The 27,908-nt window shown below is 44.6% G+C and overlaps 1 protein-coding gene across 1 annotated transcript; it reads right to left on the bottom strand.

Moving 5' to 3' along the window:
• znf710b (zinc finger protein 710b) lies at positions 1-27,908 on the bottom strand. The gene is made up of 6 exons (XM_079496216.1): positions 27,853-27,908; positions 23,598-24,479; positions 22,797-23,546; positions 11,902-12,093; positions 5,049-5,220; positions 1-2,334 (listed from the first exon to the last, which is right to left on the bottom strand). Exons 1-6 carry the CDS (start codon positions 27,895-27,897, stop codon positions 2,156-2,158), a joined length of 2,220 nt encoding a protein of 739 aa, XP_079352342.1. The 5' UTR covers positions 27,898-27,908; the 3' UTR covers positions 1-2,155.

Genomic DNA, 27,908 nt, shown 5'->3' with positions numbered 1-27,908 from the left:
TTGCACACCTGCAATTATGCTTTAATTATAGTAATAAACTATCAATATATTGAATATCAATCTTCATGTTATATCAATGAAATGAAACATTGATATTAAAATTACGCAAATCAAATTCTTGCTCACCACACTTGCTGTCCCACAAAATGGGTCCATGAAAGTGTGCACATTTTTGGGATGACGCACACCACTGCACATCAAATCTGTTTGTCAGTCGTCAAACGATAATGAGCGCACCAGACTTTGTGTGCAAAGGTTGAAACGGAATTGAACGTGAATTGAACCCAGCGCTGATTATAACAGAGTGCGGAACCTACAAACGACAAGAACATATGGCTGATCCTCTGTACGAAGAGCTCGCAAACAGCAAACTATCCATCTCACTGAAACAGCCATTATAAAAACCTACGGAAAAGGCAGATCTGTCTGTGTTCAATAATATCGTTGTCATTAACCACTTAAACCAGTGTTGACCCTCAACGAAACGTCTTTGCCAAAAAATAGATGATATGCAAGCCCACAACACGTTGTGAGCTTGCATATTGTCTATTTTTGCTGAATGTTTGCCTCAAATAGGGACGCTAGGGTTCTTGCGGTTTTTAATTTAGAGTTGTCAATTAGCCTCCTCTTTGAGGAGACCAAGTTCCTCTCAGTTACTCACAGAAAACAGCATTGAGCCTTCGCAGAAAAATAAAATAAAAAACTAAACGCCAGGTTTTTGATGAAAAGTGCATTGTACTTAACTTGTACTTGTTCTCACTCGGTAATTATTCCAAACTACAGTAGTGTATTTGTACTACAGGGGATAGATTGTTAATGTAAAGGTAAACCAAAAAATATATTAACCACTCACCTTGGACCAAGACTGACTTTGTCTTTTATTTTTATATTACTGACATTTTGTAGTACACTGGATACTGTTTTTAATGCCCTAACTTCTCTGGTACAAATCAGACATATAAAGTGCTTTCACTAAAGCCACAGATGTTACCCATTGCATCAGGCCCTTTGTGTTCTGTAATATTCCATGTTTAATACCATTCGTGCCTGAATAGCAATGTATTCCTCTCAATGAGTGTAGTGGTGCTGTTGCAGCAGGTATTACACTCAATGGAAATGAGGAAATACAGAGAAATTCAGGCACAGATGGGATTAAAACACCTCTTTATTGAACAATATGGATATACACGAATGGCCTGATGCGACTGGTAACATCCGTGGCTTTAGGTTAAACACTTTTTATTTGTACATGCATCACTGTTAGTCTTGGTCAAAGGCTATTTATGTAAAAGGTAAACCACGTAACATGTTTTAATTAAATAAAACATTGGGTAAACACACTGAACTCTGCGTAATCGTTGTACAGTGGGGAGGGCTTCACATCTACAACTTTGGTAGTAAGGGACCCCTGGAGAGAAAATGGCTTGCAATGTACTCCGCACGCACACACAAAGCACATGATTCCTTCGTATTCAAGAAGGGGTAGGAGACAATTATCTACTATTATGAATTGTTAAGTAAGAGCATTCAAACCAATGAATGACCAAATGAGTATGTTGTGACTACGTATCAAATGCTGGATATACAGAGTAAATAGCTGAGACGGTGGAGGCCCAGTTGCAAACTGGCTGGCACTTTTAAGTAAAAAATATAAGGGCATACATTTTTTTTCTTTTGTGACTGAATGAAATGGTAAACAAAATGTCAAGCACATCAAATGTAACTGCGATGCTCCGTGACTGACACATTTTCGTTTCTTCTTTTTTTTCTCTTTTAAATAACCGATACACACGACATACAGATTTGTCCGTCAGAAACGTTTTTCTTTTTTTTTTTTTTTTTAGAGTTTAATACCGGTGGAGTAATAAATCCAAAAAGGAGCTCCCGTCCAGACCACTAAAGGTCTCCGTCACTCTGTTATCAAACAACAGAGTTGAAATAACGTCTCCTTTTTAAGTGCGTCTCCTCTCACTCTCTCTCTCTCCCCCGTAAAGAGTTCTAGCAGTTCTGGGCTCTTGGGAGGAGGTCAAAACAAAGAAACGATAAAAGCATCTCAGTGTCTTTCTCCCAGAGCCCGGACAGCACCTCCAGCAAGGAGGGTGGGGGTATGGGGGTCTTCAGAAGAACCACGTTCCTCTGAAGGAGCTTCAGTCCCTCATGGTGTAGTGTAGGCGTTTGTGTCCTTCCCAAAGTTGTAGTACTCCTCCATGTCCTCTATGTTGGCTGTGGTCAGCTTAGTGAGGTTCTGGGAGCCACTATTGTCCATGTTGTCTGGTGAGGTGAAGTTGAAGTTTTGCCCTTCATATTCTCCCTGGTTCTCCAGTTCTGGAGGCACTAATAGGGCAAAAAAACAACAACAACAGCAAATAAATAAAAGTGGTTGTTTTTGTGTATATATTAACACGTTACCCGTCTTTTTTGTTACAAATACTGCAGACTGCAGTTACTGCATGTAGTAATTAAAGGGTCTGTTTGGATAAAATAATTGTTTAATATAACCCTATATTAGAGTTCTAAATGGGCCTTAAAATTAGGGCCCGGGCTGAACCGGACCAGAGTTGGGCCCGGCAAGAGCAATTACCATAATTTTAGGCCTCAGACCGACCCAATAGTCTGAGGAAACACACACACAATCATCCATGAATCATGGATGAATGATATAAAACGACTCACCAGGCACTAGGCTACTGCAACAGACAATCGAAAAATGTTGGTACTTCCACAGTGCATGGTTTACACATTGCAAAAAAGTAAATTTGAACGAGCCCACAATCAATTGAATCCATTCATTCGTCGGTGCATCTTGCCCAACAAGCATCAACAAACTAGTTCCTGGAGCTGGCAGCAGGATTTCAGAAAAAAAAACTCAACAATGATATGACTAGTCAACGCAGACTTTCTACAGATCATCTACTTGGAAGTAGCCCACAGCATCACTCTTCTTAATGGCAGTTGGTAAAGAACAAAACACACACAAAAAAAACAAACAAATATTCCTCTGTTCTGTTCTCCCTATCTTGTTATCCCTCTTTAGTGCAACAAAGGGCGCACACTTGTTTGTTATAGGTTGTAGATACAGTATGCTACAGTATCTGGCCCGGCCCGACCAATTAGCATACATTATCAGACCGGGTCCGATATTTCCAATAGCAGTCATTGCTTTAGACCTAGTAGTTTGTTCTGTAACAGGAGTCTCCTCATCTCTCCGGCATTTTAGTTAACAGAAAACACCTCATCAGGAGAGAGAACTCCACAAAGATCATTTATCCAGCTTCCAGTTCCAATTTTGTCTGACTGCCCTTTGCTTTTGTTTCATAACTTATAATTTCACTTGTTTATCCTGTGTCCTGTATGCCTTCTCTCGTGATTGGATGTTAGTATCCTGACCTGAAAGTTGAAACTCAATGTCCTGTTTACTTAGCCTGGCTAATAAGCCAGACTCAAATCACACTGTCGTGTGGTATTTGAGTCTGGAGATGCTGTGTATGGATCTTGTTTCCCGGGGGGCGGGTTCAAACATTTTCTCTTTGACGCAATTGGTTAGAGCTACTGTCAGTCAAAGGTCTCAAGCATTGAACGTCACTGTACCAAAGCCCGCCCATATTGCATACCGTGTCCCGATTGGCCACACCAGTTATCTGGTGTAGGAAATGGGCGTACAATTGAGCCTCTCCAGACCATAATATACTGTTTTGTCTGTACATGCCAGAGCTAAAAAGTATTAGCCTTATGTTTACTGGAAACATTAATTCATTGTAAAATCAATGCAGCATCACTGAGGCACCTCCGCGGCCCGTGTAACCATCAGCGCTGTGACATGCATCATTTACTTTATGGTGGTACACAACAAGACATTTAACAAGAACATAACAGGGGAGATGGCAAAATGTGAATGTTTATTATAATAAATACCCACAATTCTGCAAATGAGTGCAACCAGAGTGCAACTGCTGGCATGTGCCCTTGTGATATACTTGCGACGAACGTGCCTATATGGAGGAGGTACAACACCAGGTGGGGTGGTGCGCAGAGAACAACCTCGCCCTTAACACCTCCAAGACAAAGGAGCTGGTTGTGGACTTCAGACGGAGAAGAGGGGGGGGCATCATGCTCCGATCCTCATCGATGGTGTGGAGGTGGAGCGTGTCACCAGCTTCAAGTTCCTGGGGGTCCACATATCTGAAGACCTCTCCTGGACCCTAAATACATCATCCCTCATAAAGAAGGCCCACCAGCATCTCTTTTTCTTGAGGAGACTAAGGAAAGTCAAGCTATCCCACCTGACTCTGGAAAACTTTTACCGCTGTACCATTGAAAGTACATTGACCTACTGTATTACAGCTTGGTACGGAAACTGTACTGTTGCAGAGCAGGATTCACTGCAGAAGGTGGTGAAAACTGCACAGTGTATTATAGGCTCCTCATTACCATCGATTGAGTCCATCCACAAACAGCGCTGCCAGTCTAAGGCCCTCAGCATCATCAAGGATGCCTCCCACCCCAACAACAGACTGTTCCACCCCTCCCACTCACAGAGGAGAAAGGGCTACAGATGCTACCAATTGGTCCGATAACGACAACCTATCTCAAACACTCACCCTAACCTCCCACGGGGCAGCAGACCTAAACCTAACCATAACCCTCTCCCAACCCTTAACGCACCCCTCACCAACCTTAATCCGGGCGTCTTAACGCACCCCTCACCAACACGTGGTGCGACAGACCGTAGTGCTAACATGTAACGTACAGCAGCAGTGTGCTGCAACCGGAAGCCCCCACCCCCTGCTGGCGTAGTGAACGGGATGCAATTGTTTCCAGTTGTGAATGTGTGACCAAACCCTTACACTAAGTTGCACACCGGACAAACACACCGGACAAACTGTAGTTGATCTACAAGCTGTGTCGAATCGCACAACCAAAAGTAAAATCAGGCATAAAGGTCCACACCAATCACTATAACTATATCGTTATGGTTGTGATGTGGACCCATTTTTAAATGAACAGTTAAGACAAGCACGTAAAAAGCAGAGGAGAGCGGCAGGTCTTACCTTGTCCTTCAGGCGAGACCTCCATTCCATGTTTGACCTTCATGTGTCGGCTGAGGTTCCCCTTCAGGTTGAACTTACTGGTGCAGTAGGGACACTTGAAGGGTTTACTACCAGCATGGAGGTGCATGTGACCCAGGAGGTTGTACATTCTGTTGAAAGACTTGCCGCATACCTGGAGAAAACAAACGTGGATCAGTGCTGCACAGTTCTTGCTCAAATGTTTATCTCAATTTTCCTCCACGATTCTCACACGATTCTTATTTTTTCCATGAAAATATTTATTGTCTTCAGACTATAGTTGTTGAACATTACTACATAAAAAATGTGGCACCTGGAGCTAACTATTGTGGCTTTAAACAGACAACATCAAAGTGCTTGACTTAAACCTCTCTTAAAGTCTCTCTCTTGTAGCAAAAACAGAAGAGTAACTAAAATGAATAGGACAGCCAACTAGTGCTGCACGATTCTTGCTAAAATTTTAGGAATTGAGATTGCATAGGGTGTCTGAATCCCGATCACGATCTTTTATTTATCTTTTGATTATTGTGCAGCACTAACGTGGATATATAATGTGACACACATACTTACTGCACACAACACCAAAAAACCTAGAATAAGACCCGGGCCGGCCTAGCGGTCCGGGCCATCTTCAATCTGGATATGAATGCACAAGAAAGTGTATGAAAATAGACTTTGATTATTCACGACTCCATGTGTTAAGTTTTGGTTCCAGTCAGGAGTCCAGACTGAGGCCCTCATTTATCAATCGAGTGTAAAATCTGCCCCAAATTCGAGTGTAGGATTCGTAGTACACCCACGTCGGGTCGGCATTTACAAAGTGATCGCAGACAGCTGTTTCTTCCTTAATTTCGTTCCGACGTTAATAAATGTGACGGCTGAAATCTATCTGGCACGCCCTATGAAATCAAGCCTCGCCCTCGTTTTTGCGACATGAACAACTGCCATACGACCTGGAAACCATGGTTACAGGAAGAAAAAAAAGGTTCCCTCGCTGCCCCCTCTCTCATACACAGACGCACGCACACGCAACTAAGGCAACTTGCAACTTGTTGTATCTTAAATAAATAAACCTGCATGAATTAAATAAAGCTGTATAAAGGCCTACCCTGTCTGTTTCTCCTCTCGCTTCGCTTCCCTTGCTGCCTGCCTCACCCACCCCCCGCACGCACGCACGCACATATCGCAATTTGCAAGCAAGAAGCAACTGTCACTGTGTGTTGTTAGTTGTATATTAAATTATTAAAGTCTTTTTAATTTAATATACAACAAGATATATTAGTGAACGAAAACCTGAACCTGTGAACCATGAATTAAATAACAAATAGGCACACACACGCTGCTGTTTTGCATAGGTGCTCCTCCTGTCCTGTCTGTCTGTCTCTCTCTATCACTGTGGTCCGTCCGTGACCGTGACCAACTGACCATGCACCGCACGTTCGACAGTATTTAGATTGCCTCGCAGTCGCTGCAGTGGCTGGGCACTGGTGGTGGTGGGCTGGCTGGGTATAGCCTACCTATCTCCGATGCTGTTGCCTGTTCCCACTTGCGCTGGCACGGTACATTTGGCATTCGAGCGACGCGTCAGGTTTATTAAACGAGGAGGAGATTGCACATACAGTAACTCCAGAAAGACATTGGCCTGCTGTAGATTAGGCTACAGTATAGGCTACCCACGTTGGGACTCTCCGCAGCTGCACTAGCCTATAGTAGCCTACTCTCCAACGTCCCGTCATGGAAATATTTCAGCACAGACAGCCCAAATCCTCGCATGTATGCGCTCATGCAAAACACTGTTTAAATGGCTTGCAACATTGGCAAAACATTGTTTTTAATTGCGCGATTTTAATTACTTGTAAAGTTGGAAATCTCCTACTAATTTCATATGACACAAAGACACATCTTATATGTATTTAGCCCATATATACCTATACAGTTTTATATAAACATTTTAGGAGTGAATACATATGTTTAGATGCCTGTGACAGCCTCTCAGCTGGTCAAACAATGCTGCTCCGCTGTTCTACGACAGAAAAACAGGTGAGGACAAAGCGTACGACAGCTCCCGACCAGACGTGGTTTTTGTCTTGGCTCAAGTTCAAAATCAAACGTTGGCGCAAATGGTAAATGCCGAAAATTGCGGTAATTTCGGCGTACACCCATATTTTGGCGTACGCACGGTTGATAAATGAGGGCCTGAGTCATATACTAGGGAATGTCTGTTATGCAGTGTTGCATTGGTCATTGCACACTAGGGTTTAATGCCGGGATCCCGGGATTTCGGGCCTCCCGGGAATAGGGCACGCAATTTCCCGCCCGGAAGTTTTTTTTTTCTTGTAGGGAAATTACACTAAAGGAGTTTTCACACAGTGCGCGTTCTTTCCCCTTATCTATGAGTGATCAAATGTCCAATCTGAACCCTCCCATCATTTTCAAACATGTTTGATGATATTTATATGGAATTATGGATTACACTCGAGGGCTGCAAGCCTGCAACGGGAACTGGAGCCAGCGGGACCCAACGTAAATGTTGGCGGCGCGGGCGGTATTTAAATAGCCTACCTGCGGGCGGGCAGGCACGGCCGCCGGCCGGTCAAGATGAAATCAGTGGGACCCCGCGAATCCTGCATCCTCCCGCAATTAATCAGATAGGCCTACAGAGTTTATATACACTTTAGCAAAATATGAATGTCTGACAGACATCTTCAGGCACGCTCCCAAAGCTGCTGCACCTGTCAATCATTAGCCTAATCAGTCACTCTGTGAGAGCGAGGAGTTTCCTTTCCCTGTGATGGACATTGTCACTTCTAAACCCCTTTTTGCTTTTGCCTGCATGTGTGCAGCAATAACGTGAAACGGAACACAAACAAAGATGAGTAGGCTACAATTTGTTTTATAATAACCACCAGCACGCAGCGTCTCTCTCTCGCTCTCGCTCTCTAATAATCAGTGTGCTGTGCACTGGACGTGCTGGCTAATTTAACACCCAATCGGACTTTTCATAAAGTACAAAGCGGGATGATCACATTCTCTGCAGCGGAGAAGGGGACCCACTGCATGCTCAAAGGGTGAAAGACCATGGCTAAGGTATCTATGTGAAAGACGTGAGGTCGTTTTTTCCCCATGCTTCGACAGTCACATTAGTGCAAACTCCTGTGTCCCTTTTTCTGAATAGCGTAGTAGGCCTATAACATTATTCATATTTTAATTTAATACTTTTATTGTAGGCTATATGTTCATATTTCGTTCAAATAAAACGTTTTAAACCAAAAAATATCACTATTCTATTGAACATATGAAGTATCTATACATATAAATGTATTTTGGTGGGCACTTTTTTTCTTTTTCTTCTGACGGGAATTCCCGCGGGAGCCCGGGAAAAGGTCCGCAAATTCCCGGGAATTAAAATGAGCCAAATCCGGGAAAATATTAAACCCTATTGCACACCCCCTGCCGTCCTAGCCTGGTTAATAAACCAGACCGAATCAGCCGTTGGCAAAAAAAAGTTGCCTACCAGCGGATTACGGTCTGGCGAGGCTCAGTAGCACGCCTCTTTCCTACAGCAGAGAACAGGTCGGACCAATCGGGACACGGTATGCAATATAGGCGGGCTTTGGTACAGTGACGTTCAATGCTTGAGACTTTTGACTGACAGTAGCTCTGACCAATTGCGTCAAAGAGAAAATGTTCCCCGGGAAATGAAATCCAAGTGGAGCCAGCCCAGACTGATATACCGCGACAGTGTTGTGTGATATTAGTCTGGCTTATTAGCCAGGCTACTGCCGTCCCACCAAAGATAAAATCTCTTGTGCCGCGAGTTTCACACCGGGAGAATCGGTAATATACTGTAGTGTTGTAATAGAATATCAATACTTGGCGCCAGCGTATCGATAACGTGTCGCAAGAGAAAGTACGACTTCCATCCTGTGGACTGTAGAATTCAACAGAACGTCTGTACAAGATAAATCATAATGTTCATTTCTAATCCTGAAAGTACACAGAAAAGTTACCAATGCCAAACATTAGTTGTGTGATGGGTCACATCTTATAACCAATGCCAGAGCTTCTTCCATTAGCACATTTTATTATTCCACATTCTGTGGCCTAGATGGATAACTTTCCAGAGTGTAATTAAGTTTAATTGAAGTTAAATTGCCCGAAATCAAAGAATCAGATCAACAGGGTTGTGATTTTCAATCATCCCAAGTGCTAATGGCATCTTTGCAACTAATATCAGGCACGCGCGTGCACACGCACACACACACACACACACACACACACACACACACACACACACACACACACACACACACACACACACACACACACACACACACACACACACACACACACACACACACACACACACACACACACACACACACACACACACACACACACACACACGCACACACACACGCCTGTAGTATTGACTCTATAGTACTATAGACAGATGTAGATGTATGTATTGAATATAATCTAACAACAACAGTCTTTTCTTACGGGGTCCCTGGCACAAAATAAATTTTCAAATGGGGGTCTGTGGTCTTGGAAGGTAAATAAAGACCTTCTGCAGGTGCGTAGGAGAGAACAGACAACGTCTTTGTGGCATTCGTCTTTATGCTGAATGCCCCAAAGAAGAAACTGATGTTGTTCTCCAATTGCAAGAAGACATCGGCTTGTCCTTCTGGCATAGTAACCTTGTAGGGCAGTCAAATTGAAGAAGTAGTCTCACAGTAAAAGCATGTAGTTTGGGGAATTTTAATTGATGACAATTTAACATTCCAATGTCATATTGAAAACTTGGTAAAGAAGCTGAAGGACTTTATTTTAGAAATAAAATGTGCTTTTCCTTTGTCGCCAAGAGAAAACCGATTGAGGCTAGATTCTTTCCCTCTTTGGAGTATAGTGATCTGATTTACATGCATGCCACTCACTGCCAAATGCTTTCACTGGTTAGATACCATGTGCTCTCAGGTTTGTCACAGGCTGCAAGTCTCTCACTCACCATTGTACCTTGTATGCCAGGGTTGGGTGGGATATTACAAACACAATCCAGTAACTACAGTTCAAGTGACTCATTGTTACTTACTGTCCATAAAGCTCAAACTGAACTTGCCAAACAAGCCTTCATGTACACTGCCGTTGCAGCTTTAAATCACTTGCAGACAGATCTGAAGCCTGAGGACTTGATCCTTCTTTCTTTTTGAATGCTTCTAGTGGTGCCATTATTTTTGTTGCCCACTCTTATTTTAAAGGTTTTTGATGTAAATGTTTGTATATGTTTTTGTACTGCTGCTACCCTAAACAGGGCTCCCTCGTAAGAGATCTTGTATCTCAATGGGACTTCACCTGAATAAATAATGGTCAAATAAAAATACACAAAAGATCAAAAGAAGTGGTCCCGCACACCGTTTTCATTTACACAAATATTTATTGAAGAAATAACGTTTTGGTCAACTGACCTTCATCAGGCACAGCAGCTACCTGATGAAGGTCAGTTGACCAAAACGTTCTCTCTTTAATAAATATTTGTGTAAGTGAAGACACATGAAAATGTTTGAGAAGCACTGGTCTAGTTGAGCGAAGCGTTTGGACACACTACTAAGCGGCAGGGTTATTATAGTCGACTACAACTAACAGAATAATGAAAACTAGAATTGCCAAAAAAAAATTGTTGCCTGGAATAAAGTTGTGAGTTTGTAGATCCTGCTAGTTTATCTATTTTCCTGACAAAACCACAAACACTAAAACTATTAAAAACGAAACAAAAATTAAGCTTTTGCAAAAAAGAAGACTGCATTGCATTCCTCCGCCCCACATTTCTGTGTGATCTCACTGCTGTTGTATCCTACTGGTTAGTGGAGCCAGTGGAGCCCCCCAAGCCCCAACCAATATCACTCTCGCAGCCCGGCTTCCCTCCCGGGCCAATTGTGTTTGTATATAGAATGATGCTCGACAAAGCCGGATGCACCACGGTGGATTCGAACCCCTAGACAGCGCCGTGGTGGGCAGGTATTTTACCACTGCGCCATCCGAGCACCAATCAAGTTTTAATAAACTAAACTAATAAAATAAAATAAATAATGAAAAATGCAAACAGTAGGCAATGTTCACAGTGAACAAACACAATCAGTGTTCACACAATCAAAACAACAAAAAGCAATGATCAGACGGAGTCTGATGAGCAGAGCAGAGCAGGCTAAGTGGCTACTGATTAGCACTTTGCAGCAGTAGGAGTAGCTAAATCTGGCATTTAAAAAAAAAAACTAGAATATCTAGAGATTTGAGCTTAAATACAAGATTGAGCTAACAGTTACGTTTTGTTTCTGTGTTCAGTCTAAGAAATGACTATTTTGAGAGAGAAATGTCCTGCAATATGAATACAATGTATGTTTCATTTTGATGGCAACTGTTGTACAGTTGCAATATTACACTTGACAAACGGTAGCTTTATCATATTATTGGCACAGTGCTTCCGTATTTATAGCCGTCATCACACAGTGACACTGGAAATTTTCCGACGGGAACTACGTCATCCTAAGCAAGTCTCCGCCCTGTGCCCGTTCCCTATATAAACTTTGCAATAAGCGGTTATAGCTAGCATCTTAACCCATTCTGGGCGGGAACCCCTTTTGGTGTTAGCATTATGTTATGCTTTAGCTATTGAAAAATAGCAGATCTACAAGCTCATAGCGCGCCACCGAGTGGCGCGCTACGAGCTTGTAGGTCTGCTATTTTTGAAAAATCGAAGAACGACTGACATAGAAACATAGCTTTTTCAGAAAACTGTCAGGATGTAGAAGACATTTTTAGAATCTATGTTGACGCTCACCTTGCATTTGAAGGGTTTAACGGGCAGGTGGACGATCATGTGAGTCTTGAGCGTCTGCTTCTGGATGAAGCTCTTAAAACACACGTGACACTGGAAGGGCCGGATGCTGTTGTGGATCAGCATGTGTCTCTTCAGGTTGGCCGACAGCGTGAACTCGCGAGAACACACGTCACACTTGTGGCCTTTCATCCCCTGTGGAGCACAAAAACAATGACATTGAGTGGGTTACAGGTCATGTTAAATGTGTTGCGATACCTTTTTAGTTAAAATACCGGTAAGTGGCAAATCTTCTTCACAGCTTTGCCCTCGGATAGAGATATTGGATTAAGATATTAATCCAATCCAACATAGGACTCCATTCCTATGTTGACGAGAGCACAGAAACAACTCCTCTCATATGGTCTGATCACAACAAAACAAAAGGATTTTGACACACTGGAAAAAGGAGGAGGCTCCTGCATTTAAACATTGGCTAAATGAAATGACTAGTACACTTCACCTTGAGAAAATCAGGTACTTCTTGAAAAACAAAGAGAGATAATTTGCATAGCATCTCATCTGTTATTGAACAGATTAACCAGGTATGTTCATATAAATACCTAGGAGTAGTAATAGATCATCTCCTGTCGTGGAAAGATCAGATTGAATCAGTGTGTAAGAAAACAAAGCAAAGAATCTATTTCCTTCACCGTTTAATATCCTTTGGTGAATCCGTTTAAGATTCTTTTGTTTTTCACTTCTGTTATTATGAGTGTTCTTCAGTACTGTAGTACCACCTGGTATGGATGTTTCTCTGTAGCCTCAAAGTCACAAATGCTGCAACAACTAAACATTTGTTCAAAGATTGTTGGACAACAACTTCAGAGACTATACATCCACGTATGATAACAGCATCCTAAGGTTAGCCAGGAATATCACCTCTAATACTAGCCATGTTTTGTATGGAGAGTATAGGTTGCTGCCTTCAGGAAGGAGATATGGTGTTCCAGCATACAATAAGGTCAGACTGAATAAATCTTTTGTCCATCAGTCGACTTTGAGTCTTAATCAGGTTTTTGGGCAGGACTAGACTGAGCTGTGGACATTGCTCTGTGCCCTTATGTCTCTATGTATGTAACTGTATTTTTGTCTCCACCAGGCCGAAAGCATGGGGAGAGAGTATGTTTTGCACTCCGTCCGTCCGTCCGTCCGTCCGTCCGTCCGTCCGTGTGTGTGTGTGTGTGTGTGTCCGTCCTTCCTTCCGTCCGTCCGTTACCAGCTAATCTCCGGCACCGTTGGCCCGATCCATGCCAAACTTTGCACAGTAACACTCCCTGGATGCCAACGATGAACCTCTGCCCCAAATATTCCTCAACGACCTGTTATAGCGCCACCATGAGGCCGATTTAGGCAAAACACATTTCTGTACATTACTCGTACACATTTCATCCATACATCACACAATTTGGTATACACTATCTCCATAGTCATGTGACCAACACGGATCTGCACCATTTCCCATCTTCCATCCTGATTGGCTAAGATTGGCTTCCAAAGCTCACATGATTGGTCCGTTTCGAACAAAATGCCACAAATCACAAACACAGTGGGCAATTTCTGTGAAATTATGCACGCACATTTCCACTAGGCAGAGGATGACATGCCACTATTTTTTTTCTCCAAATCAGCCTCATGGTGGCGCTATAAAAGGGCAATTACTGTTTTTACCTATAACTGCATCATCTGTATACAACTTATGTATGCGCACTCCCTAGAGGCCATGGAAAAACATTTTCCTGCATCCTTCCACATCTGCCGGTTATAGCGCCATCATGAGGCCGATTTCTGGAAAACACATTGTTTATGTTAGTCGCACAGATTTCATCCAAATCTCACGCAAATCGGTACACATGATCTCTGTAGTCATGTGATCAAGACGAGTCTGTTGGATTTCTCAGATTCTACACTGATTGGCTAAGATTGCCTTCCAAAGTTTTCAGGAGTGGCCCGTTTTGTACAAAATGCTGCACATGTCCTGCTCATCCAGAATTCTATCCTCAGAGATGCTATGAGTGATCTGGATCTGCATTTCCTCAACAAAATGAAGAAAATTGTTGCAAAAAAACAAAACAAAAAAACATCCTCCTAAACATTTGCCAAACATCCCACACACTCCTATCCTCCTGGTGGAGACATGTGCCCAGAAGGGCACTTTTTCTAGTTATTTCTGTTTTTGTGTTATGTCAAATGTGTGTATACAGTATATGTGTTGCATACATAAGGCCGCTGGGCTGCAAGACAAATTTCAGTGCAAACTGACAATAAAGTAGTATATCATTATCATATCATATTTGAGTAGAAGGACTTATTGGTGTGGTTGACTGTATCATCTTCATTTCAGATGTTATTGTTTTCCATGAGTATTTCATCATCTTACTATTTTATTCTATGCAGTGTCACTGAGCAGTATGGGTGGGAGGAATTGAGGGTTTTCTGTTTCTTTTTTTTTCTTTACTCTGGTTTCATGAAGAGAAACAACCTATTCTTAATAAAAACGTATTTGTATAAAAAAATAAAAAATAAAATACCGGTAAGTGTTATAGCTATTTATTCTTAATCTTTGAGACACTAGAGTGTTCAGTAACAGGGCTCTCCCCGTCTCTTTAGTAAACAGAATATACATTTTCAGGTCAGGATACCAATTCCCAGCAAAGTCCCCAGCAAAATTAGTTTAAATAACATCAAAATCAGTTTAACCCATTCTGGACGGGAACCCCTTTTGGTGTTTTAACTAAGCATTATGTTATACTTTAGCTATTGAAAAATAGCAGATCTACAAGCTACGAGCTTGTAGGTCTGCTATTTTTGAAAAATCGTAAAAATGCTGCACAACTCTTTGAATATATATTCTTTCAGAGCAAACGTTTTTTTATTTATTTCAACTCGGGTGGCGCAGTGGTTAAGTCCTTGCCCACCACCACAGAGGTTGTGGGTTCAAAACCACCGTGGTGCAACCGGCTTTGTCGGGTGTTTATGCGTACATATTGGCCCGTGTTCTGCGGTGGGTGATATTGGTCATTGCATGTGCTGGGACTTGTCAGTGAGTGTTGGATGGGAGGAACAGGCGAAAGCCCTATGTCCTCCCGGTGGTGGCTCCTCACTGACAGGTGAGTCAGTAGGATACAACAGCAGTGACAACTCAAAACATTTGTGTGGGGAGGAATCAATTGGCATACTTGCATACATACATCGGATACTTGAAAATAGTATCCGATGCTGCTGCACAGTCATTTTCAAAGAATCTTCAAAGTAGACATAGACAAGTGCAACATTTTAACAACACAAATCTTGTATGGGGTCCCCTGGCACAACATATTAATTTTCAGATGGTGCTCCACAGCCAAATAAATATTAAGTTGGAGGTCCTTGACATGACAAAGTTTGAGAAGCACTGGCCTGGAACGTTTTGCCATGTGTGCTACAGAAGTTTTGATACCGTTGTCATAGAAACGGGCACTGGGCCAGTGCACAAGACCAACAATGGCTTCCAGTCTATTGGCTGGTGTTTAAAGAGCCAGCTGACAAATGTTCATGCACACATAATTAAAATATTCATATACTGACGTATTCCCTCGTTTATATGACCATATAAAAACATGGCAGCAATTTTAGGCAATATGCCTGAAAAAGGGCCTTTCTCTTCTACAAATCCTCATCTACTGCATGGACACCAATTGCATCCTCGATTTGGAAATTGCAGTAGTTCATATATTGCGTAATTATATAAAGAGCGACAGCGTCCAAAAGGACTAGTATTCTAATGTTTTAGGTAGTATCTATGAATCAATTAAAGTAAAATATTATTAATTTCATGTTAAATGTATACTAAAAAGGACCATATCGTTTTATTTGTATGTTTAGCTCACGGTCTAGAAGTCACACACCAAGAGGCTACACCAATTACAACGGTGTGAGTGAGACATATATGAGTGGGAATATGAGTGGTCTGGATTACAGGTTACTTTTACAGACAGGTTTAGTACACACAGCCAGACGAGGCTGTCAGACCGCTATCCCACACACTGTCTGCACTACACAGGTCTGTTCCTAGGTCAGCCAGCAGAGGGAGCAGGGATTGGATGCTACAAAGCAGAATGTTCTCAGCTTGCTGACTGTTGTACAACGTTCAAGCACATTCAACCCGCCATGCCTGTTTTGGGAATGTCTGTATAGGTTGTTTAATAATAATAATAGCTCACATAGTCAAAATGTTTCAAAACTGTCAATCTACAAGATGTGAGCGACACCTTGCTATCTTGTAGATCTGCTATTTGTCATACTACAAATTCTACATGATACAAGGGGTTCGTTAGCTGGTTCAAGCTTTACCCAAATTCCATCAGATACAGCAGAACATCTACTGATACCTACTGTATGCCTTTGCATCTACCATATTATTATACATTCATATATCGCTAAGTAGGAGTTTGATTGCTTAAGTTTCTAAGATTTGCCTGATGCAAATGAGGATTTATCTTGTATCTCATTAAATTAATCTGAGAACATGCTTTAAATGTTGGGTTTCTCTGATCTGCACATATGTATTACTGTATATATTTATTGTATGTACACGTAGTATCTGTAGTATAGCTGTAAAGAATATTCTCTTATAGGGGTTCCCTTGGTACATCTTTTCAAAAGGGGGCCAGCGGGCTAATGTATGTCAATTTGGGGGTCCTTGACAAGTTTTAGAATCACTGCTTAGAATCACTGCTGGTGACTTACTATGATACTATGAAAACGTGCAATTCCCGTCAGTCAGTCAATGTATCACTCAATATCCCCATACATGGGAAAGCCCCCATATATGGTGCCCAGGTCTTGTGACATCACTATGACATCTGATCATAGTAAATGCGATCTGCTGTCGCAATTAAGCCCATATATGGAGATCCCTGATGTCATCAATATTGGCCAGCAACTCCACATCTGACCTCAAACCCTTAGATCTCCATATATGGATATATATCAGAATGTGTTCTGACATTCCATATGTTGATCCTTTCCCATCCATCCTTCCTTGAGTCTACGATGTCTCCCTTTTGACTGATACCTGTCCATTCAAACTCTAGACGGGCCTGCCCCAAAGTTATTAGTGCAGCCGCGCCCGGTTAACCTGACTTCGCCAGATTGCGGCAGTATTGAGTTCACAAGTTCCCTCCTCCTGCCTGCATCTGGTCTCTCTCAAGCAGAAATGATGAACCCGAAGCAGCAAGACAAAAATCTGATATCTCCATAGTAATTTCGGTTGTGTTTACATTTGCGCTGTGGCACAGCTACAATATGTCACCAGTCTGGCGTTGATCCCACCTCTAGCGTCCGCATACGGCTGCATATCACTCCAGACCAGATGGGCGCAGGAGGAGGAACTCACTGCTGCCGCCATCTGGCGGAGTCAGGTTAGCGCCCGGTAGCCGGCGAAAACTAGAGTTCTCAACAGGCCCGAAAAAATTAAGACACGGCCCTCATCAAACCCTGTACACTCAAGAGAATGTCCCCGCTACCACCCTTAGATCTCCATATATGGAGCAGACCTGTTCTTACATTCCATATGTTGATCTGACCTCATCAAACCCTGTACACCCAAGACATACTCCTTAAATGGCCAGTACAGAATTCATTCCATGTTGATCAGACCCCCCATGCCAAAGCGCCAGCGCTCGCCCAGCAGTCTGCCATCAACGAGGTGGAGGTGTGCATGCGACCTCTCGCCCTTAGGCGTCTTACGGATATATATTCATATCTGTATTTTACATGTAATGTATTGTACATACAATGTATCTGTACAGGTTGGAAACCCTTTCAGAATGAGTTCAACATTCTACAACTTTGAATGTAGCCGATTCTGAGTGACCTTTAACAAGATGATGCTAGTGATGACATTACGTATCAAATGTCCACTGTGACTGTGTGTGTTCCTGACACATACTGTAGATCACATTTGGGGACAAATGTTAAACATGAAGCCAGTTGATTGGGGTCAGCATGTCAAATTGGGGACAAAATTGGTGTCCCCAATTAGATCTCACTGAAGTTTCATAAGATGGGGCAGCAGAGAGTACACTGGGTTCCCCCCTCCTGCTCCCATCTGGGAACTCTCAGGCAGACTTGATGCCCGGCCACAAAACGGCCTGGCCAATCAGCAGCAGCTAGAAGCTAGAAGCTGCTGCTAGAAGCTGCTAGAAGCTGCTGCTGATTGGCCAGGCCGTTTTGTGGCCGGGCATCAAGTCTGCCTGAGAGTTCCCAGATGGGAGTTCTAGCTGCTGCTGATTGGCCAGGCCGTTTTGTGGCCGGGCATCAAGTCTGCCTGAGAGTTCCCAGATGGGAGCAGGAGGGGGAACCCAGTGTACTCTCTGCTGCCCCATCTGGCGGAGTCAGGTTATGGTTCAATGGAATGTCCCCAAAAGTTTACAAACCGCTGTGTTAAGTGCGTGCATGCTTGTGTGTGTATGTTGAACAGACTGGGCACTGCACTGTTACTAAAGTGTCTTAAAATATGAAGGCTATGGCTTGCTATATGACAAATATATTATTCATGAGACCTTTCAATTTCAACATGAAACCTTGAAAATGAACCGTGAAAATGCAGGACTGAAAAGCTACCGTCAACCCTAAATAAATTCTCATGTTCTCTAGAAGCTCACAAGACATGTTTTGATTGAGTGCAGAGGGAAATAAGGAGCGGGCCAAGTATAGAACCCTGGGGGACTCTGGCCAACTACTGTATAGTGTTTAATTCAAAATCCTACACACAAGTCAGGACTCTCTTGATGATGTCATCAATAGGAGACACTATACCCAGTGAGTGATTTTGCGTGAATTTGGCCACATTCAGCGGCTACTAAATTTCCTCATTTGGATGCAAAAGCTCACACACACACACAATCACATTTTAAGTATGTTAAGTCTGTCTCCAATTCATCGTCAATGGTGTACCGCCAAGTTGTGTCTTAATCACATCAGATTAAAGGCTGGGTTCTGAGGGAGGACATATTCACTGTGACAAATGGTGGCTCAACGGACTGAGATCAAAAGTGTATAGTATATAATCATGCTATTGTGTTAATTATTGTCATTGGCTGTAATATCTCATCTTAATGCCATGTAAGACATCTCGTCTCCAGTACGATCCAAGAGGACAACGCAACCCAAAAATAGCAGATCTACAAGTGATCTGCTATTTCTCAGCACACAACTAAGGCTTAAAGGAATACTTCACCCCTGAATTGTTATTGTCCATTACCTCCGACACAAAGCTTTGAATACATCGGAGATTGTTTGTGTCGCATTCCTTTATGGTGAATGATGAATCCAAGATCCAAGATCCAAGATTGACAACAGCAAAACTATGTCAAAAATCTGTTTGTAAACTCTAAAACAATTCACACAGTATTGTCCAAGTGTCTTGAATCCAGTCTGTGTCAACCTTTGTTTGTTAAAATAAGTGTTAATAACTATATTCTGATAGTAGAAGTAATAATTGCTATAGAGAGTATATTCAGTAACAGGGGTCTCCCCATCACTCCAGCTCTTTAATAAAAAGAAGAATTATCATCTTATCATATCAGTAGAATGAGTTTATACAGGATACATGTTAAACAAGTTAAACTGGAAGTGACAAAACAAAATCATACAGCAGACAGAATTGGAACTGGCACACTATAATAACCTATTTATTCTGAATGGATCAAATTAATGTCCCACCTGAAAATGTATTTTCTGTGCATTAAAGAGCTGGAGAGACAGGGAGACTATAATATAGCAATAATTACTAGCAGAATATATGGCTTTAACTTAGTAAAAACCTTTACATAGTAAAGTTTGACAGAAAATGCTTTTTGTACTGAGGAGAGTAAATGCAGTGTATGGGAAGTACTGAGGATATGACTGGATACATTACACTTGGAAGATACTGTAAGAGTTGTGTGAGAGTTTATAAACAGATTTTGATATAGTTTTGCTGTTGTTAAATGGCGATGAACTATAGGCTGATTTTGAAGTTTGTTTTCCAGTTCAGGTTACAAACTGCAGAAGGTAATTGAAAACATGGCTGGCTGCATAAGGGCACAGTCAAAATGCGATTCATATGCATCGTGACTCGAAACAAACGGAAGCTGAGACTTCAGACGTGTCCGTTTCCCAGGTTGTATTGCCTTGCAGGTTGTGGACAGCAAAGGCAAGAGTGCCGGTTTTCTGGTGTGTACTTTGTTTTACTGTAGATTGGAGTGTGGAGTGGTCTCGCGTTGCCAGACTATTGCCTCTCCCAATTTTCAATAGGTTCCGTGATCCGCCATACAGTCTGGAGCACGGAAGCTCTGATCAGGAGTACAATAAAAGGGGAAGTGAAGCCTCCTCCCCACTTCCCTTTCGTCGCGCAAATGTATCCTAATATAAATTCAAATCATCTAAGCATATATAGCTTGCTGCTTAGCAGAAATGGAAATAAAAAATAAGCTCTAAAGATATTTTAAAATATATTTTTGTGGAACTGTTTGGAAATGACAACAGATTACTCGGATTTAGGGAGGTGTACTCTATAGCTTTACGGAGATTGTGGAATAGTTGTCTGGCTATGCGAGCCTAATTGGAGTACGCCACAATGGGATGCTGATGCTTCTGACGCATATGAAGCACATGCGTGACCATGCCCTACACTGCACTGACACACCTGTTAACTACTGTGGCCCTGAGCATACCTTAAAGCAGTGGTTCCCAAACTTTTTCATGTCAAGGACCCCCAAATTGACACTAATTAGTCCGCGGACCCCCATTTGAAAAGATATGCTAGTGACCCCTATAAGAAGATTTTTACCGTTTAATTTCAAGGACCCACAGTGTGACCCAATTTATATTGTAAAATCAATGTTAATTTAACTCTGAGAGCGTACAAATGGAACAAAATGGACCCGTTAGGGTCCATTTGGTTCCATTTGTACACTGACTTTGGTTCCAAATTATCATTTAACTGGGTCCCCCCTGGAACTCCCTCAAGTACCCCTGGGGGTCCCTGGACCCCACTTTGGGAACCACTGCCTTAAAGGAGCATTCAGTGATTTGGGTGATTTGGAAAACCCCCCCGTTTCGCCCCGGTAACAAGATGTGCACATGCATGCACTACATGCATGCATGTGGGGGAACGCGCAACAGGCCAACAGCACGTACACCAAGGCCCGCCCCCGCTCTATCATGATTGGCAGAAGGCACCTCTCTATCCTGATTGGATGAAGGCTGGGCCACCTAGCAAAAACAAACCCTAAGGTTTTTTATTCCCAGGGGTTAACTGGGGACAGGGAGGAACTCCTTATATGGTCAGCACACTCTATAGTAGGGAGGATTATCACAACAAAACAAAAAAAGAAGTGATATTTGAATTAAGTGAAGTCACTGAATATACCTTTAACACAATTTGTGCCCATGACGTCCACAGACGTCCTAGGAATTATTTAGCACAACCATTATTAAGTTGATTAGCTGTATCTGTGTTTCTTACTGCTGTTGTTTTTAACCTGAACTGTGCAGTGCAGTATATTCTCTTTGGATTCTTCATTCACCATGAAGGAATGCAACACAATATGATATCAAGGCTTCATGGGGTGAGCAATTGATAGAAAAAAGTAATTTTGGGGGTGAAGTATTCTTTTAAAGGAGCACTTCACCCATTGGTGTGGGCTCTGCCATCCGCTTGATTTTTAAAACTATATCTTTATTCTATATAGTTAAAGTGCTTAGTGTGAGTGAACGGCCCGTAAGATTGCACCATTTCTGACTACTCGCTCTGTGTCTCAGAAGTGCACTGTGGACAGTTCAGAAACCTTACTTGAATGACATCATCTACGGGGATTCCAACCTAATAGAAACTACAGACTATCTCTTAGACTCTTACTGAATAAAATCACACCCGTGTGAAGTGAGGAGCGCTCTTATCATCATACATCATCTCATTCTGGCCAATCATTAGTGCGTTTACACAAACACTCAAAACTGGTCAATCATTATCAATGGCATTTAATGTTTGTGTTAGGACAAAGTTTGTCTACACGCACACTAACTAAAAGCTGGACAGTGACCCTCAAAAATACGTTTGAAATCAACCAGATATGACCACTGATGATGTCACTGGAGTCACGCGATGATGTCATTATAATGAGGTTTCTGAACTGTCCAAAGCCCACCTCTGAGACACAGAGTGAGTAGACAGACATGGTACCATCTTAACCCATTTTGGGCGGGAATCCCTTTTGGTGTTTTAAACATTATGTTATAATTTAGCTATTGAAAAATAGCAGATCTAACTTGTAGGTCTGCTATTTTTTTTAAATCGTTAAAATGTGCCTCAAATCTTTCAGAAAATTGTCATGATTTAGAAAACTTTTCTTTTTTTTTTTTCGACGTCAAGCCTGAATGGGTTAATGAGCATTAGTGGGGAACCAATTATACGAAGATACCTAGATTGTGAAGTGCTCCTTTAAGGACGCAGTGTGGAGGATGGTTGGCTGCCAGGGTAGAGGTTGCTCTTACCTGCCTGCTTCACTCACAGCTCAGAGGGTGAAGGACAGAAGATGAACTGAGGACAGAGAATGTGTCGTAGCCTCCTCTGGCGTCCCGACAAGTGCCTCGCTTTTTAACATCTGTCTCTCGCTCTCCACTAATGACTCATTCTGTCTTTTGTTTGTTTTGTTTTTACACGACAAAAACAAAAAAAAAATCCCTAAAAACAGTCTAAGGATGACATTAGACATTGATATTTACAGTTTATGGTGCGGTAATGGTAGTGTGTTCTGTGACTACGGCAGTCTGGGTGGAGTCTGGATGGTGGGAGCGGTAGGCGAGGTGTCCGGGTTCGGCGGGGTCAGTACCTTATGCGTGAGCGAGTGCTGCCGCAGGTGGTGCAGCTGAACGAACTCCAGGCCGCACTGGGAGCAGGTGTACGGCCGCGGTGTCTGGTGCTTCAGCAGGTGGTTCTGCAGCTGGCTGCGGTAGGCGAACGACTTGTTGCACTCGGTGCACTGGAAGGTGTGCGGCCCCTGGTGGCTGGTCTGGTGCCGCTTCAGGTGGGCGTACGTGGGGAACTCCATGCCGCACTGCGAGCACACGTGGCAGCGGCCGCGCTCGTGCTTGGCCTCGTGCGCCCGCAACTCGCTGGGGTAGGCGAAGCCGCGGCGGCAGAAGCGGCAGCTGTAGGGCTTGACGTCGGTGTGCTGCAGCATGTGCCGCTTCAGGTGGCTGGTCTGCGTGAAGCCCTTCTTGCACACGGTGCACTTGTGGGGCCGCGTGCCCTGGTGGGTGAGCAGGTGGGTCTGCAGGTGGCTGGGCTGCTTGAACAGCTTGCCGCAGTGCGGGCAGGCGTGCGGCTTGATGCCGTTGTGGCCCAGGATGTGCGTGACCAGGTTGTACTTGGACGTGTACGACTTGTCGCACATGCGGCACTTCCAGCGCTTCAGGCCGTCGCCCACGTCCACGCAGTACGACTCGTCGATCTGGATGTTGATGTCCAGGCGGTCGACGCGCCGCCCGCCGTGCCGCCGCGGGGGCTGGTGCTGGGGGTTCTGCGGGTTCGGCTGATGAGGCCCGCCTCCCCCTGCTGACACCGCCCCTCCTCCTCCCCCTCCCGCCACAGCCCCTCCTCCTCCCCCCCCCGCGCCCGCCCCTCCCCCTGCCCCGCTGCCGTCGGCCCACATCATGCCCTGTCCGCTGTCTTCGTACTCTCCGCCCATTCCCATCTCCCCGGAGTCATAGCCTCCCACCTCGCTGGTCTGGAAGTAGCTGCTGATGGCCTCCTCCTGCTGGCTGGAGGCCTTCATCATGCCCGGGTGCTGTTGCTCCGCCTCCTCCCTGCCCCTACCCCCCCCGCGCCCCCCGTGGCCTCCGCCCCCCATGCCGCGCTGCTGCTGTGCCTGTACCCCGCCCCCTCTGTGGCCCGGGTCTCCTCCTCCTCCGCCCCGGTGGCCCACCGAGGGGGGAGGGGGGTGTCCGTGCTGCTGACCGGACGGGTTCCGGTCGCACTCGGAGCAGCTCTTGTTGGAGCCTCGCAGAGCGGCGGGGTCCACCGGGACCAAACCCCCTCTGGTGGCCAAGGTGCTCAGCATGTGGCCGCACGACGTCATGCCAGGGTTGGCGCCTTCGCCTTTAATGTGCGACGAGGACCCGTCGCCCCCGTGGCGGTCCGGGTGGACCGCCATCTTGGCGTCGGGGTGCGGCGGGGGACCCTGCTGCCAGCGGCGATGGCTGCAACTGGGCTGCATCTGACCGCCGTCCTCGCCCAGGTTGTCGCCCAGGTAGTCTCCGTTGGCTCCGATGAGCTGGTCGGCGTACTCGTAGTCGACTCCGTCTACTGGTGGCGCGGGGGACTCTTTGGGCTCGCCGGTGTAGAATCCGTTGGGTGCGATGGTGGCGCCAAACACCTCATTCTGGGAGATAAGACCTAGCACGGCGGCCTGGGCCAAGGACAGCACGACCACGGGATCTGTCTGTGTGCCTGCGTCCACCAGCCTGGCCATTACCTTGGGCTCACATCTACCCAGGCGCCGGCTCGCCTCCTCCTGCAACACAGAGCACAGGACACACACTCAGCTCAAGGTGCAACAGTTCATCAACCCAATCAATTTAATCCACAATGGAAAATAATCAAAAATTATAATAAAATAAATAAATAATCAATAATCACGACGCGACACGTACTGCATTGAAAACAAATCATGTCAGCGTCTCAATACAAGGGACCACACTAAGGTTTTTGCATTGCTTCTGCAATTTAAAAATAATCACACTCATGTGAAGTGAAACCAGACACGTCTGTCTGGTTTGACTGCTGCTGTGGATCTTCAGCATTATTAAACAAGACTCTACTACTATTACTGAGAGTGAGGATTTTATTCTTTTTCTAGACGTATTCCCTGAATCTGCACCCAGCATACGCCTGAGTCCTCACAGACTGTCAACTTGAGATGAGCGAGCGTTTTCCTTTAAGTGCGCTCTTATCATCATACATCACATTCCATGCTCAGCCAATCAAATCATCACAAATGTCATTCCGGCCAATCACTTTTGGCGTCTTCACTTTTCTTTCGCCCTCACTTTTCATCTTCAATATGTACTTTGCTCAGCCAATAAAATCATCGCTATGGGGTGATCAGCCAATCAAACCATTGTGTTTGTGTGTTTGCACACAAACAGACAAAGCTGGGCATAGGATGGGATAGCGCCCCTCAAAAATGTCTGAACTGTTGCCACCCAGTTTTAGCCCATTCGTTGAATCCACATAGATGTCACCAGGAGCCAGTCGCACCACCTCACACACTAAGTTCTAACTTAGCCTAGTTATAGCTTAAATCTAAGTGGCTCGACTTTTGGTGTTAGCATTATGTTATGCTTTAGCTATTGAAAAATAGCAGACCTACAAGCTCGTAGCGCGCCACCGAGTGGCGCGCTACGAGCTTGTAGGTCTGCTATTTTTGAAGCTATCGAAGAACATAGCTTTTTCAGAAAACTGTCAGGATGTAGAAGACATTTTTTGAATCTGATCTCAGGTCAAAAGCCATTTAAGCTATAACTAGGCTAAGTTATAGCTTAGTGTGAGGTGGTGCACTTGGCCCCTGATGTATTGGTAGGCGGAGAGCTCTGATTGTACGCAACACTACTCTGTAGCTATCAGGTGTTCTGCCGAAAACATTTACGATACATAGAAAAAAAACAAGTCCGTCTTTGTTGACGTTGACAATCTGTTTGACGGATCGCAAGTCTGGGAAAACATTATCCGACGATTATGTCAAGAAACGTCCCAGTGTAAATGTGGCATCTTCTGGTGGATGGAGCATTAGGGCCCTTTGAAGTGGAGTGCATAGTCCTCCAATAGGAATGTTTTCTAATCCAATAGGGATCACGTTGTTGAGCTCATTGTCCAATCATAGTGTGTGTCTGTGCCAGTTGTCGAGAGACAGTGAGAGAGTGCGGGACAATGAGACAGAGAGTGATGTCTAATTTATGTCCCGCCGTACGCCAGTGTGGCTCGGTGAAAAGAAGCTGATCTACAGCCACGGGACAGCGTTGTACGACCAAGCATAAAGCAGGCTTGAGACAAATGTAGAGAGACAGAGAGGGGAGGAGGACTGTGTGTTCTCAGGGCAGTGGTTCAGGTGATGTCTGTCCTAACCAACCTCCATGACCTCACTCACATCTGACCATGGACACACAGTCTGCTTCCTAATCCACAGTCACTCAGTAGTAGGAGCAATGTGTGTATGTTTGAGTGACAGTGGATGTGTGTGTGTGTGTGTGTGTGTGTGTGTGTGTGTGTGTGTGTGTGTGTGTGTGTGTGTGTGTGTGTGTGTGTGTGTGTGTGTGTGTGTGTGCGTGTGTGTGTGCGTGCGCGCATGCATGTGTGTGTGTGAGAGAGAGTTGTGTCAATTAATTGGTGTGAGTGAGAGAGAGAGATAAACACACACACACACGTGTGTGTGAATAAGAAAATGAATGAGATTAATAACTAAAAAGAGAATTGGAGAGAGAGAGAGAGAGAGAGAGAGAGAGAGAGATGGGGACAACGACAAGAAAGCAGAGGAACAGAGAGAGAACAGGAAAAACAGAAGAGAAGGCGAGAAAGAAGAGAATGAGAGAGCTGAGAGAGCTCAGCTTAGGGGTAGAGAGAGAGAGAGAGAGAGAGAGAGAGAGAGAGAGAGAGAGAGAGAGAGAGAGAATCAGCTAGAGCAAGCAAGACAGACTAGTAGAGGGGAGGGGGAGAGAGAGAAGGGAGGGGAGAGAGAGAGAGAGAGAGAGAGAGAGAGAGAGAATCAGCTAGAGCATGCAAGACAGACTAGTGGAGGGGAGGGGGAGAAGGGAGGGGAGGGGGAGAGAGAGAAAAAAAAAGAAAGAGGTAGAGTGAAGGAGAGATAAGGGGAAGAAGAGGAAGGGAGGGGGAGAGAGAGGAGGGAGGCTGGGTGAGAGAGAGACACTGGAGAGGCAGAGAGAGAGAGAGAGAGAGAGAGAGAGAGAGAGAGGGCAGAGAGAGGGAGGGCAGAATGAAAGAGTGAGAGAGGGTGGGTGAGTGAGTGAGAGAGGAGAGGGAGGGGTAGAGCAAGGCAGTGAGCAAGAGAGCAAGAGAAAGAGAGAGAGACAGACAGAAAGACAAACAGACAGACAGACAGGCTAGGGGGAGAGAGAAGCGAAAAGGAGGGGGGAGAGAGCAAGAGAAACAGAGAAATAGAGGAGGGGAGGGGAGGGGAGGGGAGGGGAGGGGAGGGGAGGGGAGAGAGAGAGAGAGAGAGAGAGAGAGAGAGAGAGAGAGAGAGAGAGAGAGAAGGGAGGGGGAGAGAGAGAAGGGAGGGGAGAGAGAAAGAGAGAAGGGAGGGGGGAGGGAGGGAGAGAGAAAGAAGGGAGGGGGGAGGGAGAGAGAGAGAAGGGAGGGGGGAGGGAGAGAGAGAGAGAGAGAGAGAGAGAGAAGGGAGGGGGGAGGGAGAGAGAGAGAGAGAGAGAGAGAGAGGGGAGGGGGAGAGAGAGAGAGAAGGGAGAGAAGCAGTGAGCAAAACCAAAGAGAGAAGGAAACAGACAGACAGACAGACAGACAGAAAATGCCAAAATGAGAGCCAGACAAAACGAGAGATAAAGAAGTGATGAAGTGAACGAGGGAACAGCAACGCAGGAGTTGAGGACGTCTCTGAGAACTGCTGTGGGGGGTCACAACGAGTTAACATCAACACCACAATGTCACACATTCTTTAAAAACAAACACCAATTAAACAAACAACCTCGTTCTTTAACCTCAAACTTTGTCACCCGAGGAGGAAGACAACGATCTGGGTTACTGTCTGTCGCCTCCTCCTACAGTATAGCTGTCAGCTGTCAACTACCAATCACCAGTACTGACCCCCCCCCACCACCACCTGACCACCCATCCAGCCGCCTCAACCCTTCACTCACCCCGTTCCGCCTGCTGTGGTGTTTCAGGTGTTTCAGGGACCTCATTCTTTGGCGTT

Source organism: Electrona antarctica, assembly GCF_951216825.1.
Source record: "Electrona antarctica genome assembly, chromosome: 3".
In the NCBI taxonomy this organism is placed as follows: domain Eukaryota; kingdom Metazoa; phylum Chordata; class Actinopteri; order Myctophiformes; family Myctophidae; genus Electrona; species Electrona antarctica.
This window is presented reverse-complemented; position numbering and strand designations above follow the sequence as displayed.